This window comes from Channa argus, chromosome 2 (assembly GCF_033026475.1).
Source record: "Channa argus isolate prfri chromosome 2, Channa argus male v1.0, whole genome shotgun sequence".
Lineage (NCBI taxonomy): Eukaryota > Metazoa > Chordata > Actinopteri > Anabantiformes > Channidae > Channa > Channa argus.
Genome location: NC_090198.1, coordinates 16,637,103 through 16,654,397, shown reverse-complemented (window position 1 = coordinate 16,654,397; position 17,295 = coordinate 16,637,103). Strand labels below are relative to the sequence as shown.

Below are 17,295 nucleotides of genomic sequence, written 5' to 3'. Positions count from 1 at the left end.
CACATTCAAATTAATTACTCTATTTAGACAACAATCTGTACCAACATTAATACCACCTGGTGTTATTTGTGGTGAACCAGGGTCAGGATGAAAAGATGACTGCTGGCAGTGATCCAGAGGTGTCAAAACACAACCCAATTTGCAGAAGCAGAAGGGTTTAAATCCCTGTCCACTGCAACAAAAATACCAAATAGATTTAATGTTGTGGCTGATAGGTGTATACTTAGGTAATTTGTGTTACTAGTTCCTTCCTGTTCTGAGATAATGGCTATTAAAGATTTTATGTCCATTGCATGAGGAAATAGTATGATCTCAGCCAAAAGGTATTTTTACGATTACACATATTCTCATCCTCTCAAAGTAAGAAGATCCTTTATTCATCTAAATGTAGCGCAATGTAAAAATATTTTCTTACAAGTAAAAGTAGAGTAGTATTGGCAATAAAATACATTAAGTAGTCAATAAAAGTCAATGTAGGAAAGATTTACTCATTCATAATGATGTGAAAGGCATTGTCATATTTGGTTATGAAAAGCAGCCTACCTCAAAACAGTAGTTACTCACGTAGGCTGCAGTACCTGAGTAAACGTGGGCTCGATTACTTTAAAACAACTCCGTTATTAACCAAAAACAATACAATACAGCAGTTGCAAGTCAATTCGATGTAATACAAAAATTAGTATGTTTCTCCAAAGTCTACTTCGCCCAAATACATAAGTTTAGAGTATGATTGTACTGGTGTTTGTAGGAGGAGACGGAGGGCCGAGGGGGAGGAGGCGGAAGTACTTCTCATCAGCTTAGAGCAGGTTCGCATTAGTTAACAAGCTGTAACCAAGCAGACGATGTTAGCAAATAAAATGACAGGAAGACTGTTGCTGAGGACTCTTCAGCCACAATGGTGCTTCTCTGCGTTTCTTAGTAAGAGGACTTCACATTTAGGCGCTCACTTAAAACAAACAGGCAAGAAATCAGAATGATAAGGTTAGCACCAGCAACGTCTTAGGGGCTTATTGACGGCAGCTTTGCTAACTTAACCTAGCATTTTGTAACGCTTTGGTCTTACGCTACTAAATTACTGGGCTTGTACACTGGGTGTTTTATCCTCGTACAGTACGTTAGCAACGCAAGTTATGGTTCATATCCTCCAAATTATCTTGCCCTTTGTGATATTATTGTAGCGGTTATAATGGTTGTTTACATCAGCACCTCTCGCGAGAAGTTGAAAACCCGTATGCGGATTGGTTACCATGATTACTGATACATTCTATGAAACATTCTTTGCTGGCGAGTTATTACTTTTATATTAGAAAGTCTCCCAAAGCCTTAATTGACAACTGTCTACCGCATCTTTGGGAACATGACTATACTGTTACGTTACGTGGTGCTTTAGGAACTTTGTCTTTAAGATCACGTGTTTTATAGGAGGAGCTAATTTGGCGCAACAACGCGGGAAATTCATAAACTCTTTCAAATAGTACCGAGACTCGAGCACAAGCTTACGCCTTTGTTTCTTCACTCTTAGTTTAAAAATAGGTAGTTTTAGTAGGTATTAATTATTTAGTGTGCGTTTTAACTGTAAAAAATAAAAATAAAAACTGCCAACATGCCCGTTTTGGAAGTTACAGATGCTTCTGCAATTTCTCCATCAAAGAGAGCAAGGACAGAAACAAAGCCTGCAGAAGAAAAAGCTGTCCTCAGTTTTGCTAAGCTTTCTGAACATGCCACGACACCTACCAGAGGATCGTCAAAAGCTGCTGGATATGACCTTTACAGGTAGGATAGGCTTCATCTTTATATGAATGTCTGCTATCATTGATGTTAAGGACTTGATGTGAGCAGCACATGTAAGATTTAGATTTTCATTCAGTTTCATTTCACTTTAGTTCCTGTGTCTGTAATTTAGTGTTTCTATATAATCTTTGCACGTTTCTATTCAAATTTTTGTTCAGTAAACATTTAGGCTGTGTATTTTTGGGATTTGAATCTGGCGTCTGTGAATGTACATTGTCCTGTATGAAGGTGCAATACCATAAAAAGTAATTTAGCTAACCTTAACTCTCTGCATTCAAACAGTGCATATGATTACTCCATTGGTCCTTTGGACAAGGCCATCGTGAAGACAGACATTCAGATAGCAGTTCCACATGGCTGCTATGGGAGAGTAGGTGAGTGTTTAAAATGCAGACTATTCAATACTGGCTTTACATAAATTTCTGTATGTGTAGCGTGAAGTTACACTAATACACAACATTTTTAACCCACTTCATTTTTGCTTCGTGCGTGTCAATTTAAAATAAGCTTCCTGTTTGGTGGTTGGTGTTTCCTCATTTACATTGAAAAAACAAAAAAACTCCATGCATAACTGTCTCCTCTTTTTTTCCATCTCAGCACCAAGATCGGGACTGGCTGCAAAACACTTCATTGATGTTGGTGGTGAGTCTAATTTAGCTAATTAACAAAATGAGAATCCTTATTAGCCGGTCATATTTTGTTGTTGCTTGCTTCGCTGTTGCTTTGTCAGTCATTTTAATTTCTCTCGTATCTTGGTATTTTCCTTCAGCTGGAGTTGTTGATGAAGACTATAGAGGAAATGTTGGAGTTGTGCTCTTCAACTTCAGCAAGGAGGTATTTGAAGGTGAGTTTTGGCATCAGTGAAATATATAATCGCCATATTTATGAAAGATACCGGTATTTAAACACAGATTTTATTAGAAACATTGCGCATAGTTAAAAAAGCTATTATTACTTTTAGAGTTTTGCTGGATGAGCATTACAATGGAGATAAAATTTTTACCCTATTTAAGTCTATTAAGTATTAATTCTACTAAGTGTCATGTACAGTATGCATGTATCATATGCATCTGTGGATAATATTTTTTAAATTGAGTTGGAAAATAATAAGGTTACTAACCCTTTGCATCCTTATTCATTTAGAACTTGATGGGTGACACAAAACTGCTTATACTTATGTTTCATTCGCAAATGTTCATGTCCCCCTGTTTCTGTCTTCCAGTGAAAAAAGGTGACAGAGTTGCTCAACTGGTGTGTGAGAGGATCTGCTACCCAGATCTGGTGGAAAAAGAGGTAATAAGCCCATACACAATATGCTGTTTTTTTTTTTTTTTGTTGTTGGGTTTTTTACCTGTGTAAATGTCACTAGTTTGTTTGTATGGCATCAGGTTATATTTAGTTTAAAAAAATGTTTGGCTGTTGTCTTACAGACCCTAGATGAGACAGAGCGTGGAGCTGGAGGTTTTGGATCAACTGGCCGCAACTAAAAACTCCAAACAAGCCAAAACAGTAGCTGTGTATGTGTTGACAGTATATAAATTGTATCAATATATTTGTTTTCATAATTTCTGGAGTGTGGTGTTTGTATTGGGACTGCCACCCATGTATTCCCTAAACTGTGATGTTTTTCCACTTCTCCATATGAGGGCAGTATAGGACAAGAGTTGTATCTTTAGCGTTTTGAATGTTTTACTATAGATTCCATTACTGTAATAAGTTGCATTTGTTTAAAAAAAAAAAAAAAATTCAGATATCCCGTTCCACTTTACTTGGTACATACATAGCTGAGGAAGAGGGAAAGCCAGCAGCTAACTGTTACAACTCTACTACAACAACAAATGTATCTGGATAAAGGGGAAGCGCAGCAGTGAATACATATACACCAACATGTTTTTATTGTGAATTTACAAATAAACCCTCACTGATGTGAACAGAGAACACAGACTGGTGTCAGGCTGGTCCGTAGCAATTCAGCACTGATTGTATTTGTGAGAAAATGAGTGGCCATGAAGACCTCAGTGCATAATCATGAAGGCCCAGGTTTGGCGTCATCCATGTGTTTAGTGTATGCAGGTGTGTGTGTGTGTGTGTGTGTCTATGTATACAGTTTATACGGAAGTAGTTGGTCATTATAAGCACCATTACAAAGTCCTCTATTCCAGGGGCTTCTTCTAGTTTACAAATGCTTCATAGATTAAAAGTGGCATTGATTATTACAGTATAAACACAATTTACATGTAATATAGAGGAGAGCAGACTATGAAGCTAGCTGTTACGGTTGCAAAGTCATGAAACCTTCAGAATGGCCAACGGGATGGTATCTTATTGACTACTGAGTTTTGTATAGTAGTACAGTGCATTCAGAAGTCTATGTGGTAGTGTAGCTAGCACCAGTAAATATGAATTACTCTTGTCAGTAGGAAAGATGAAAAAGCATAGTTTAAATATGCAGTAGGAGTCATTCAAGCTCAGACATGGCTACATCTCAATAGTCCACATAAGTTCCTTTCCTCTCCTAACCATTATCAAATATTTTTCATCTTCACTCCATTAAATTAATATCTGGGGAAGGAGAAAGATGTTTACTTCATGTATTCATGTTTGGTCAGTCATTTCCCTGAGGGGAGGAAATGAATTTTTATTCAGACTACTGGACTCCACCCTTCTCTTCCACTTAAGCTGAGTTCCAAAAACTCAGCCTTTAGAGCTTGTGGCAGTCCACATGCCCTTCAAAATGGCACCTGATTCCACATATCACTATAGAACAATAACCCTAAAACAAAAACCATTCACACTCACAATAGTGCTTTACATATAGCTGGCATTGTGTGTCAAGGCAATATGTTCTTCATACCACCTCACTCAGCTTGCATTTATCTATGATATGTAGAATCATATTTGGCAATCAAATGTCCCCCCGACCCCCCCCACCCCCCACCCCTTCTTGTCTCTTTGGTGACGAGCCCTTCTCCCTGTTGGAGTAAGTAGAAGTTGCCTCTAACCACTGACCCAGAGTCAGAGATGTTTGGCCTTTCGTGGAGTGTGAGCCTGACACTGGATTAGCAGCTCCTGGCAACATCTGCCTGTCTCAGTCTGGTAATGGTTAATGGAGGATGATCTGCACCCTCATCTTCAGTATGTCTCCCAGCTGTCCTGTGAGGTAGTCTTTGTCATGTCTGTCCTCCAGCTCAGCCAGCTCCTTCTTTCTATACAGGGGCACACTGCTGATCTGAAGGTAGTATGCTCCTGGAGAGAGGGCCTTCTTCTTGCTCAAATGCAGGTAGCTGACTCCCTCTCTTTGGTTGATCTTGAAATAGCCCTCTTCATTACCGTTGTCAATACTGTAGCTCACATGGTCACTAAGGGTAGATAAGGCTGGGGTAAACTCGAGGATATGGTCACGGTTACTCAGATCACTGATGTTCAGGTGAAACTGCAGGGTGTCCTCGACATCCAAACTGGCCAGGCTGAGCATCTCCTTCTCAGTCAGCTGCAGAAAGAAAATGTGGTCCAGCTGAATTTAGTGAATATAAGACATGTGACCTACAGTATAGAAGGTCAATGGGTTGAAGTGTAATAATAGTACATATAAACAGTAGGTAAATCAATTTCACACTATGAATATTAGCTCTTATTACAAGACCTTACTTACACTGCTTACAGTAAAATGTACTTTTTATAAATGATGATGTTGGCCTAAAACTAGTAAATTCATATTTCCTGGAGTCAGATTTTTAAGCACCTGTTTCAGTTTTAAAATGTTAAGTAAGTTCTTTCAGGTTTCTAAAATTTTAATGGTCTCTCAAAAAAAAAACTCATAGAGAACATGACCTCCGTGTTGTCAGTGGTAACCAGGGCCCAGCAATTTACCTGCATATCATCAACAGGGTCATCCTGTGTTGAGTTGGTGCTGCGACGTTTTCGTCCTTTCTTTGGATAACCATTGATCTTGCATTCATAGCAGGCCTCAGGGGAAAGAGAATTATCATCCTCCTCACCTTCTTGAGGACCACTGGAGCTGCCACCTGTGAAGCCCAAGCCTGTGACACAGTGTCTGGGACAAAGACAGAACCATCAGTCAACTAGAAACCTGTGCACACAGCTTTCACACAAAATCATTCACTCCCTCAGTACCCTTGTCCTGCACGGAAATATCCAGGTGGACATCCACAGAGGTATCCCCCATCTGTGTTTGAGCAGCCAAACTTGCAAGGGTTCTGGCTATTGGAGCACTCGTTGATGTCTGTGCAGCCTCCGCTCTGCTCATAGTTGAAGCCAGTGGGGCAGAGACAACGGAAGCTCCCCAGGGTGTTGTGGCATGACGCTCCCCCGCAGATCTGGCTGTTTAAACATTCATTCTCATCTGGGTCACGGGAAGTGGATGGGAAGTAAATAAACAAGAGGTCATTCTAGTTAAAGGACACAAACAATACTGGGAAAGTCTGCTATGATTGTCATAAATGTGGAGATGCAAACTAAAAATAAAGGTTTAATTAACAAAAGCTTGTTATTTGAGGCATATACAGAGGTACACACACACACACACACACACACACATACACACAGCCTCTCAGGATCCCTTATCTCACCCTTAAAGGTTTGTAAGAGGAATATTGACCATTTAGTTTCAACATCCTTCAACAGAAGTAAAATAATGTTTATATTTGCTGTTAGAATAGCAGTATTACTCACCCACACACTGGTTCCACTGGTAGTGCTGAAGGTAGCCTTGCGGACAGCTGCATCTGTATCCGCCCACTAAGTTTTGACAACCATGTTGACACTTGTGGTTACCATCACACTCATTCATATCTGTCAACAGACAAGCACACAAGAAACCTACTGTGAGAGCCCATTTTGCATAATTATTCAGGGCATGCTTAGTCATTAGCAATTGTTTTCAGACCTTCACAGGTTTGTCCATTGGGATCTAATGAGAATCCACGCTGGCACTCACAACTGAAGCTTCCTGGAGTATTTTGGCAGACACCACTGGAGCCACATAGATTGGGGTCTGTTGCACATTCATTGTTATCTACACAGAGGAGGAAAGGTTCAGACAAGGGCAGGAAACCTGAATGTGCTGAGTCATTTTTCTAATTCCTGGAGATTTAAAATTGGTCTCAGAAATTAGGGCAGGTGCCATAGACTACTGGTACAAAATAACCTTAGTCTGCAGGAATTAAAAAAAAAAATTCTCTCATCAACTCATTCCATCTCAGACCAGAAGAGCTAGTAATCACAAACTTCTGAGGATAAAAGCTCATTTGTGACCTTGGCAATACAACTTTCACAAAATATTTTAAATATCCTGGGAAAAGAGCCTTCAGTCTAGCTCATTTTGTTAAACATTACAAACATATATGACTTTTGTGACTAGAATCTATCCAATGCTGATCTGAACATGTAGTTTAAGTTGTTTAGAGACTAAGATCAAAGTGGAAAAGGCAGTAATCTCTGAATGTCAGTTGTTATTAAATATGTGATCATAAGGCAATGGCGATTTAAAGGTCTTCTGATGTGTCCCCAGCTTTAGATCTCCCTTTGGTAAAATGATTAGCACGTAGGACACTGTACTCAAAAGCACAGAAGGAGAACCTACTTGCATAAGTAAAAACTAGCTCGCAAACCAAACATGGTAATGCTTTAAATGACGTCTGAATGTGAGTACAATTAAAAAAGTGTTCTGCCCAGTAACGATGCGTTTGGCCAATAAACATCTGCCCCGAAGGAGTTTGGGGTTTAGTGTGTGCCACACTTTGGCAGCAGCAGCTGCTGAGGTTTGATTTGACCGACCTCCTTACTTCTGAACACTTGCTGCTTTATGGTGTTGGCATAAAATAAAGCTTGTGGTAGTCATGGCGATCTACTGCAATGTTCCATAACAAAGAATCGCTAAGCTGCCATGATTACAAATAATTCCATCTTAGTAAGATCAGTGTGATATCTCTGAACTCTAAATAAAAGTCGGTAAAGTATAGACAAGAGGGTGCTTCAGGAGTCTTTTATGAGCTGGTCTTTAAAACACTACAAGAACTTGACAAATTGTGTGAGTGTTGGACATGTAGCACGAGCCTTTTCAGAATAAACAGACCATTGTTCAAATAGCATTTATAATTCCAAAATTCTTGCATGTGCAGCATATCTGTAATGTGGATTTGAGTATTTACCAATGCAGGCAGTGTGATGCTGGGTGAAGCCTGGAGGACATTTGCAGGTAAACCCACCGATGGTGTTAACACACAAGAACTGACAGTTGTGTTGTTTGGTTGAACACTCATCCAGATCTGAAAAACAGGAAGTTGTACAACATTAAAATAAAATCTAAAAAGTGTTTTGTAGTTTATATAGTGACTTTATAAAACTGTGGTTGGAGCTGCGTAAGTCTAATGCATGTACTCTAAGGGGCAGTTTTTTTTCTGAGTCAAATTCCAGTCCTTCCACAGTCACTGACCTATAAATGAACTGCAAATGAACCAGACACCAGAAACACAGAGGGGTACTTTAGAGGGGGAAACTAAAGCTATGGTAAATAAAGATAAATGAGCCCCTATAAAAATGAACATCATGAGCCCACTTGTTTAGACTTACAAACAAGTCTGATAAACAGAAACACAGACTTATGCCCTGTGTCACAGGCCCTGGACATAGGACACTTGTTCATGAACAAACAGGCATGACCACACACTATTTCAAAGAAGTGTCTAGCGACAGTGAGCATGACACTGGCAAAGAGCCCAGACTACTCAGCACGGAAGTAGTTCTAACCTGGAAGTAAAGTCAAGCAACAAGATCAACTGATCTCAGTAGCCATGGGCTTAAAGGGATAGTTTAGGACTTTTCAAGGTGGTCAAATTGAAAATTGAGTGTCACTTATGCATCTGACTGAGACTTTTGGTCGCTAACAATTTTTCTGCTCTCCACAGTGTTTGTGAATGTTTCCTCACAGATTGCAACTAGACTGTAAGAAATGAGAGCCACGCTGACAGCCCTTGTATAGAAAAATTGCATTTCAAAGTCCACTTGAGACTCATATGAAACTTCAGTGTCTGCACAAGCTAATTGGAGTCTGCATCTTTAAAATTACACTGTTTTGAAATAAATATTTTCTGTCCCTCCTCGTTGGCAGTATAATGCTGTGAGTAAAGTCACTCCACTAGGGCTCAGGTGAACAGGAAACAGGGAAGTTTGTCTAAACAATACAAATATCGTAAAATTTTAAATCACTGTAGCCCAGTGCAACTGCTGACATTTCGTATGACTCTCAGGTGAACTTTAAAGTGCATTTTTAAACAGAATGAGGGCTGCAAATGCCTGGCCCTCATTTCTTACAGTGCAGTTGCATTCCAGAGCAAAACATTCATTTACACAGGACAGGAACAGGTTTAGCAACCAAAAGGCATAAATACTGCTCAGGTTTCTAATAAAACCAGCTTGAACAAATTCCTTTAATATCACTTACTTTAATATCTAGATGTTCTGTTGCTGTGTGTGTACGGGCGCACGTGTGTGTGTGTGTGAGACCTTTGCAGCTCTTTCCATCCTCCTGTAGAATGTATCCACGAGGGCAGGAACACAGGTAGCCTCCCTCTGTGTTCTTACAGATGAAGTTACAAGGCTTTGGTGCCTGTATGCACTCATCCACATCTAGAGGGAGGGGGATGGTGCGAGGGTGAGACAGAATGAGTGAGGCACAGAGGAAAGGGAGAGAGTTTGATCCTGCAGCTAGAAATTCCATAAGGGGAGATGATGAGGCAGACAGGCTATGGCTGCATTTTTCAGAGGAGTGTGTGGGCAGTCCACCCACATAGTTTCAGGTCTTTAGGAGACAGTAGAAATGAAAAAGGGAGGTAGGCATGATAGTAAGAGAATCCATAAAGTGTAAGTGCTGGAAATAAAATTAGGCCTTACCCACACACAACGTGCCCGTGATGTCAGTGGTATAACCTGGTTTGCAGGTGCAGGTATAAGAGCCATAAGTGTTGAGACACTGGCCATTCTTACACAAGTTCCCCATGACATGACACTCATCGATATCTGGACAGAGACAATTTTATGAGCTATACAACATCCATTTGTTAATTTAACATCCCCCACTAACAGTCTAATATTTGTATTTACTTGTTGTCTTTTAGGTTGGTCTGCTGATATCATAGGTAATAAATGCAACACATTTCAGTGGGCGAGTTTTAAATCTTGGATGCTAATCTCTGTAAAATAATTTCAAAATGAATCCAACTTACAACTGCAAATTGCTAAAATTGATAAAAACTGATTTCGGTCTTCCGTGTATGAGGAAATCAGTCTAAACATGAAAAGTACATGTGACCTACGGTTTAAGGCTAAACTGGTAAATTTGTCATTGTCACAATGCCACGTTAGCTCTAAATTATACATTTTTCATCTGAAGTAAAACAGAGAAAGACTTTATGTTGATTGTTGACAGGTTTCATTTATTAATTTAATTTCATGTTAAAATTAAATTAAACTCAAGTGTCTTCAGCAGCAAGATACCTCGGCCATCAGTGGTGTAGCCAGGTCCCAGAGGACACATTTTCTTGTACTGGGTGGTCCCTGGAAGGGGGCAGAGCTCACAATTGGTACCCCAGCCTCTGCCTCCATCACAGCAACACTCTGACTTGGTCACCATGTTCCTGTTACTAGAGGTCATCTGACACAAAGTGGTCAGAACTTCAGTGAAACAGAAACCTTCGCGGTTATCTGGAGGGTAGGAGAGACATAGAAAGGAACGTGAGAGTGACAAATAGACAGGAGGGCGAAAAAAAAAAAAGAAGGGGCCAGAGGAAAACCACCCAGACAGGACCTGGTCTCAGGGAACCAGATACTAAATAGATATCCATGCTGTCACTAGGTAAATAAAAGTAAGAGCCATAGAAACACAGCTTACAAAAGTCTCCCTGATGTTTCTCAAAATTCAGCACATTACATGCAAAATTCAACTGGGAGAAAAGACATTTTTACCCAAGCTAATCATTAGCATAAAACATTTCTATTCAAATATAACAACCATTAAACCTCTAATCTTTTTATCTTCCTAAAAATGGTTAGACTTTTAAGTAATAAGTATGGAAAAACACCAAATACTAGATTGATGTTATACAAGAAGCACTTACTGCAGAAAACTGGGAAAAGCTTAATTAGGGACAAAGAAATTACACAAAATATACAAATTTAGTGCAAATTTAGCACAGCAAGATATATTGAAAATAATTTACCTACCAATACATTCGGTCTGTGTAGGGTTTGCGATGAAACCTTGGTCACACCTGCAGCGGTAGCTTCCCACTGTGTTCTCACAACGGCCGTTCTTACAGATACCAGGTTTGGCTGTGCACTCATTCAGATCTAACAGACACGCACAGGTAAAGACATAATGGAAACTGTGCTCAACGTTCCATTTACATGGTAAAAACGGAAGGAACTGTGTTTATTCCTGGGCTCAAGTCTTCTGCATGACAGTAACAGACACTCAAGACAAAATTTGAGGCCTCAAATTGAAGTAATGGTTAAGTATTCCACACAGTTGGACACTATCTTAATCTTACCCATGCAACCTCCTCCACTTGGCTGGCGTGTGTATCCAGGAGAACAGATGCACATGTAAGTACCAATGAGGTTCTTGCAGGTCATGCCTCTGCTTGCACAGTCATCTATACCATCTTCACACTCATTTTGGTCTGGAAGACAATCAGCATACCCAGGTCAAGAGGACACACACGTGTATGCATGCATGTGCAGCAGTTACAGGAATGATGTAACTCAGGCATACACACCACAGCACCCCAGAGTGTAATCAGTGCTTACAGTCAAGTAGTGGGAGAGTTGGTGGTCTGTTTGGAGCGCTAATGTAAACAGTGACGCTACAGCCTCTGACAGGTTCCTCCTGTCTAAGCGCTTCCTTCCAAATACAACCGTTGCTATGGTGCCCGAGCTATCTAAGAGTACGGAGGTGTAAATAGTGACTTGGCCAGTTACAGTTTCCAGAGAGAGTTTCAAGTTCATTGGAGACTGAGACCACTTGAGGATTCAAAGAGATAGTGTGTTATGTATCTTTATGCATGAGAGCAGCATGTCTATGTGAGGTTCTTTTATTTTCTACTTCCTCTTTCCAGAAACAGACCATGACTGAAAAAAGCGACTGTACACGTTTACGTCATTAGGCGCAGTACCTTTACACATCCTCCCGTCTTCACGGAGCACGTAGCCTGCTGGACATTTACACTCATATGAGCCTACCACATTAACACAGCGGAAGGCACACAGTAGAGGATTCTGGGCACACTCATTGATATCTGGACAAGGGACAACAGGAAACATGTTACAGTAGTACTACAAAAACTGCATGATTAAAGTGACACTGGATACGAAATTTCACATACCTTCACAGGTCATCATTGGTCCAGGCTCAAAGCCCTCATCGCATGCACACTCAAACCCACCGATGACATTAGTACACGTGCCATTGCCGCAGGGATTGCCAATGTCACACTCATTAGTGTCTGTATTGGAGACAGTGACATAAACCCCATGTGACATGTTAGTGCTAGATTACAATCTGAAGGGGAATAAATCATGGAGAGAAAAGGAATTTGAGAAAACGGAAACAATGAGTGAACAATGAGCAAAACTGACCTTCACATCTGACTCCACTAATGTCCAGGCGGTATCCCATGGGACATTCACATCGAAAAGAGCCGTCTGTGTTGATGCACTGGCCATTAATACAAGGGTCATTGATACATTCGTCAATATCTACAATTAGAAAACAGAAATGCCACATGAATTATATACTACAACAGTAGCAGCAATATAGCAAAATGAAGATTCCGCGTTAATGACATACATACCTTTTGGATGTTCATCTGGCCCTTGTTGATATCCCTCATTGGGGCAGAGAACAGTATACCCCTCTGAAACCATAAGGTGTCAAAAGTCATAAAAACCACTAAATCACACAAATAACGTATTTAATGTTGTACGTATGTGTGCCAGTGTGTGCCCTTGTGATAGGCAGTGTACACACCCTCTCCCTTGCTGGGGCAGATTTCACAGGGGTCTCCCCAGCCTTGACCTGGCATTCCAGTGCAGCAGCACACTTGTTTGGAAGTGTTCTGGGGCTTTGGAGCCAGGCAGCGGCCATTTTCAAATTTGGTATAACAGTAGTTGACGCGAACATCTAAAGGGTAACACAAAAGGGCAAATATAGTTACAAACAATTAATTATCTTAATTATCCTTTTAAACGGTCTAAATAATTAACAGTTAGGGTAAAGCTGTGTCCAGTGTGCCCACAATATCAGTCGTGAGTTCAGTGTTTACCTGACCTGAACTATCAGTAAAATCTACAACAATATGACATATACTATATATTATCATTCTTTCTAAGTATTGATAATCTCTTATTCCATGCATAAGTCGCTCTCTCTCTCTCTTTCTCTGTCTCTTTGCTTGTGCGGGCCTTTGTTTTACTCCTGGAATGGGCAGGCATGTACTTATAATGAGAAGCATGTGGTCACACTCTCCTGCTAGCACTGGCCTTCACTGAACTCAACACAAATAAGCTTTCTGACCACCACAGATCGCACGCACATGCACACACACCTGGCTCAGAGGCAAGGCTCACATACATGAACACCTGGTGCTGTGAACACAACGTCGAAAAGTGTCATGTTACTTTCCTCTACGAAACTGATTTGTCAGCCCTTCCAGAAAATAAATTTATAGAGCTGTATGCACAGCTGTCGTGGAAGTGTGCCCAAGTGTATGCACACATTCAAATGAATGTGCGTATCTCATTCATATTTTGTAGTTTGTCGATGACATATAAGATGCATAAATAACACAATTTACAGTTTCTTGATACGGTCATCTAAAATATTAATGTCAATCTGAGGCAGAATTTATTGCAAAACAAAAAAACAAACACAGATCTGAAAAACAGTGAAATAAATCAGCACTTGGCCAACAATTCTAACAGTGGTGACACAAATTTGATGGTGGTGAGGGTGGTGACAGATACTTAATGGTCATGATTAGGGTAATTTGCAAAACCACCATGGCATTATAACTTATAAACATATTAATGGGGAGTCCTGATGGCCTAATGGTTGAGACACATACCATGTACTGTTATTGCAAGATCTCTCAAGCCTGATGCTGCATGTCACCCCCCTCTGTTTCTCACCAATCTTCTATCAATTAACACTATGAAAAAAAATTATTTATTGGATTATCTGTGTCCTCAGCACATGCATGTCTTTTGTTTGTGTTATGTTTTGTATTTGTGTATGAAGTCTTTTGAAGACTGCTGTCGTGACTTGTTAAGATGTAATTTATCTTTTAGAGTCTAAACGTGAAATCATTAAGCACTCAACACAAACTGAGTGCTCCTCAGTCAAATCGCTGCTGTTGTTTTTATACCAAACCTGAGAAATAACTGGTACATTCATTTTATGATACTCTATGATACTGTAAATAACACGAGTCCTAGTATGCAGCACAAATACAGCCAAATTTAAGTCGGGCTATGTGACATTTGGATAAAGAAATAATATATTCTAATTCTTTCAAATTTCAACTCATAAGCAGCAAAAGTCACACTAGCTCCATTCAAAAAAAAAAAAGAAGAGCATGATGTATAGACATCCTACTTTATTTCATGTAATACCAAAAATGTATACCTTATTCCTCTAGATTGAGAAGAGTATTGTGGACCTAAGGATAATATAGATTAATTTAAAAAATATGTAAAATATTACTGAGCGTGCACAAAGACACTTAAATGATCTTTCACCATTGCAGTAAGGTTTTCTTTACTGTTATCATGTTTACTCTCATTTTGAAAAAAATGTGTGGAATCTTAGTGGAGCATCAGTGGAACAGTCTCCGTGATGTTTTTTTACTGCCCATGTTGCTCACTCCGGCTTCTGTTATATTGCACCCTCAGTCGAGCACTTCTGACACTGGAGACAAAAGTGAAATTGTAAAACCATAAACTGCCTCATTGAACTGATGATGTCATCACTTCAGTGTTTGGAGGGGTAACTCCCTAACAGACAATTTAGCACACCCCCACCCAACCCAGTAACACACACATGTAAATGAACATAACATAACACACACACATGCACACACACACGTGCAGCAATGGAAAAGTGATTTGTTCAGTCACCCTTGGCCTTGCTGAGGCAGGAGCAGCAGGACCAGCTGGAACAGTCTGCTATCATGAACATATGTACACTTTGATTTTAATGGCCTCCGTCTCTCACGCCCACACTCAATAGTTACCTAGACATATGCGTCCAGAGGTCGAGAGCTGGAAGCCTTTGGAACACGAGCAGGTGAAGCTTCCTACTGTGTTGGAGCATGTTCCAAATCTACAAATCTCAGGTGACTTGGAACACTCATCCTCATCTGGCACACAAAGAGAAATTGCATCAACAAACTTTTTTCTAATTTATCTAAATCTACTAAATCTAAATGTACTGCCAATTTATATCATATTTTTACTCTGCAGTGCTTCCCTGACTTATTTTGCTTTAAAGCACTCTATACCTACATGTAAGAAGTCACCTCAATGTCATAAAACACAATGTAATCTTACAAATTGGTAGTGGGATAAAGGCATATTATCTGGAGCATTCTCCATGTCATGTTTGCCCATCACAATGACTAGCTGCTGCTGTTACCGATGCTGAGAACAGAGTGCTGTTCCTCCCTGCTTCCAGAAACAGAGCACAAAGCAGGAATGTGTTGAAGTCTGCCGAATATCTCTTCATCAGCCCCACTGTATAAACAATCCACGTGTTCTGGCTTGAACCCACTGACATGTGTGACAGGGAGAAGAGAGGTGTTCTGTAGCAGTGGCGCAACTGAAGAGAAGCGGTTTGTTCACTTCTCAGCAGAGCAGGTCTATTTGTGCACATACACCAATCCAAAAAGTATAACAAGTATAAAAATAAGGGTCAAAATAAGTGCCGATAAAGGTGGAGCTAATTTATGTTCTGACTGGCAGTCAACCACTAATATTACTTCATAATAATTTAAAATCCATTAATAATTTAAAATCCAACAGGTGGTTTTAATGTTGTGGACGATCAATGTTATATGTACATACACTGTCTGTGTGTTAGCGTGTTGCATTCAAGCAAATTGTCTTTGCAGTGCCGGAGTTGAGACACATCCATGCATGCAGATAATTAATCACTTAAGAAAGTATTTTTTTATTTCCCACTCTTTCTGATGCATAAAGAACTGGCTTTAGTCTGTTGTACCTTTACAGGTTTTCCCAGAGAGTGAGTAGCCAGGTAGGCAGATACACGAGTAATTGCCAAGCTCATTCCTACAATGTCCTGGACCACATATTTCTGGATTGACTGCACATTCATTAATATCTGAGAAAAAAGGAAATAAACAGGAGACATACACTTTAAAACATGCAAATTCCATTCAGAGAAGCAAAAATGTGAAAAATAATAGTTCCTTACCTTCACACACTCTGCCATCTAAACTAAGCTTATAGCCGTCATTGCATATACAGAGGAAGGTGCCCAATGTGTTCACACACTGTCCGTTTCGACACACACCCCTCTGCGTCGAGCATTCATCAATATCTAATCAAAGACAATCACCACAATGCATCACATAATGGGTATAGCTTTCTTGCTTTTTTTTTTTAACTAACCCACATCCGCAGTTGCACACACCTATGCAGTCGCTGTTGTGTGAGTTTTGAAATCCAGGGTAGCAGAGACAGTTGTAGGAGCCGACTGTGTTCTTACAGGTCCCGTTGCCACAGGGTTGTCTCTCACACTCGTCCACGTCTTAAAACACAAAATATCTTCACAGTTTTCCCTCAAAAATGTGATATTACTGACTTGATGCAATCTGTATCAAAACTGCTTAAAAACAGGTGAGAATAAAAGGAAGCAACACAGCCTACCAATACACATTGACCGGTCCCGTGTTGATTTGAAGCCATTGGGGCAGAGGCAGTAGTAGCTGCCCAGTGTGTCAATGCACTGACCAGGGTTGCATATGCCAGGGTTCTCAGAGCATTCATTGCGGTCTAAAAGAAAAAAACAATCATGTTGTGTAAAATGCATAATCAAACAACAAAAACTGCCACTGCAAAGCACTAAAAAATACATTCCCACTGAAAGTTAACAGTGATTTGGTTAATTGCCTGGCCTAAGGCAGTTTCACCTAATGGTATAGAAGAGGGCCTGAAATGGTACTGATGGCTTAATTTAATTAGCTTCTTAATTTCTTCCACTGAATGTCGTCCTATTAATGCAAGCACACATTCTGACAACTTTGCACTGTTGGTCCAAAATCTGGCTTTTTTCACTTATGTGCTATTGGCCTGTTTGAGACATGTTTTGTTAAAGACGTTTACAGCTTTCTGACATTGTTAGTGTTGAGTGGATAAATAACTATACTTAGTCCTTATGTTTTAGCCCGAAGTCAAAATCTATTCATTAAC

At 40.0% G+C, this 17,295-nt stretch overlaps 2 protein-coding genes across 5 annotated transcripts in view; one reads left to right on the top strand and one right to left on the bottom strand.

Annotated features, from left to right (window-relative positions):
• The first annotated feature begins 768 nt into the window (after positions 1-768).
• On the top strand, positions 769-3,735 carry dut (deoxyuridine triphosphatase). Of its 3 annotated transcripts, none has more exons than XM_067495926.1 (7): positions 769-918; positions 1,626-1,773; positions 2,074-2,165; positions 2,389-2,433; positions 2,561-2,635; positions 3,014-3,084; positions 3,222-3,735. In XM_067495926.1, the coding sequence occupies exons 1-7, from the start codon at positions 843-845 to the stop codon at positions 3,276-3,278; spliced, it is 564 nt and encodes a 187-aa protein (XP_067352027.1). In that variant the 5' UTR covers positions 769-842; the 3' UTR covers positions 3,279-3,735. The 3 variants fall into 3 exon arrangements, with proteins under 3 accessions (XP_067352027.1, XP_067352026.1, XP_067352028.1); XM_067495925.1 differs by having other exon boundaries at positions 771-918; positions 1,620-1,773; XM_067495927.1 differs by having other exon boundaries at positions 822-1,773.
• Positions 3,664-17,295, bottom strand: part of fbn1 (fibrillin 1) — a 52,079-nt gene continuing 38,447 nt past the window's right edge. For both annotated transcript variants that reach the window (XM_067495917.1, XM_067495916.1), the window contains exons 46-66: positions 16,753-16,878; positions 16,517-16,633; positions 16,298-16,423; positions 16,085-16,204; positions 15,099-15,224; positions 12,836-12,988; positions 12,660-12,722; positions 12,445-12,564; positions 12,192-12,311; positions 11,982-12,104; positions 11,358-11,489; positions 11,032-11,157; positions 10,306-10,512; positions 9,703-9,828; positions 9,316-9,438; positions 7,962-8,078; positions 6,698-6,826; positions 6,484-6,603; positions 5,926-6,154; positions 5,662-5,845; positions 3,664-5,281 (exon numbers count right to left, since the gene is read on the bottom strand). In XM_067495917.1, the coding sequence (XP_067352018.1) occupies positions 4,895-5,281; positions 5,662-5,845; positions 5,926-6,154; positions 6,484-6,603; positions 6,698-6,826; positions 7,962-8,078; positions 9,316-9,438; positions 9,703-9,828; positions 10,306-10,512; positions 11,032-11,157; positions 11,358-11,489; positions 11,982-12,104; positions 12,192-12,311; positions 12,445-12,564; positions 12,660-12,722; positions 12,836-12,988; positions 15,099-15,224; positions 16,085-16,204; positions 16,298-16,423; positions 16,517-16,633; positions 16,753-16,878 (3,074 nt within the window). In that variant the 3' untranslated portion in view covers positions 3,664-4,894. The remainder of the gene's footprint in view (positions 5,282-5,661; positions 5,846-5,925; positions 6,155-6,483; positions 6,604-6,697; positions 6,827-7,961; positions 8,079-9,315; positions 9,439-9,702; positions 9,829-10,305; positions 10,513-11,031; positions 11,158-11,357; positions 11,490-11,981; positions 12,105-12,191; positions 12,312-12,444; positions 12,565-12,659; positions 12,723-12,835; positions 12,989-15,098; positions 15,225-16,084; positions 16,205-16,297; positions 16,424-16,516; positions 16,634-16,752; positions 16,879-17,295) is intronic.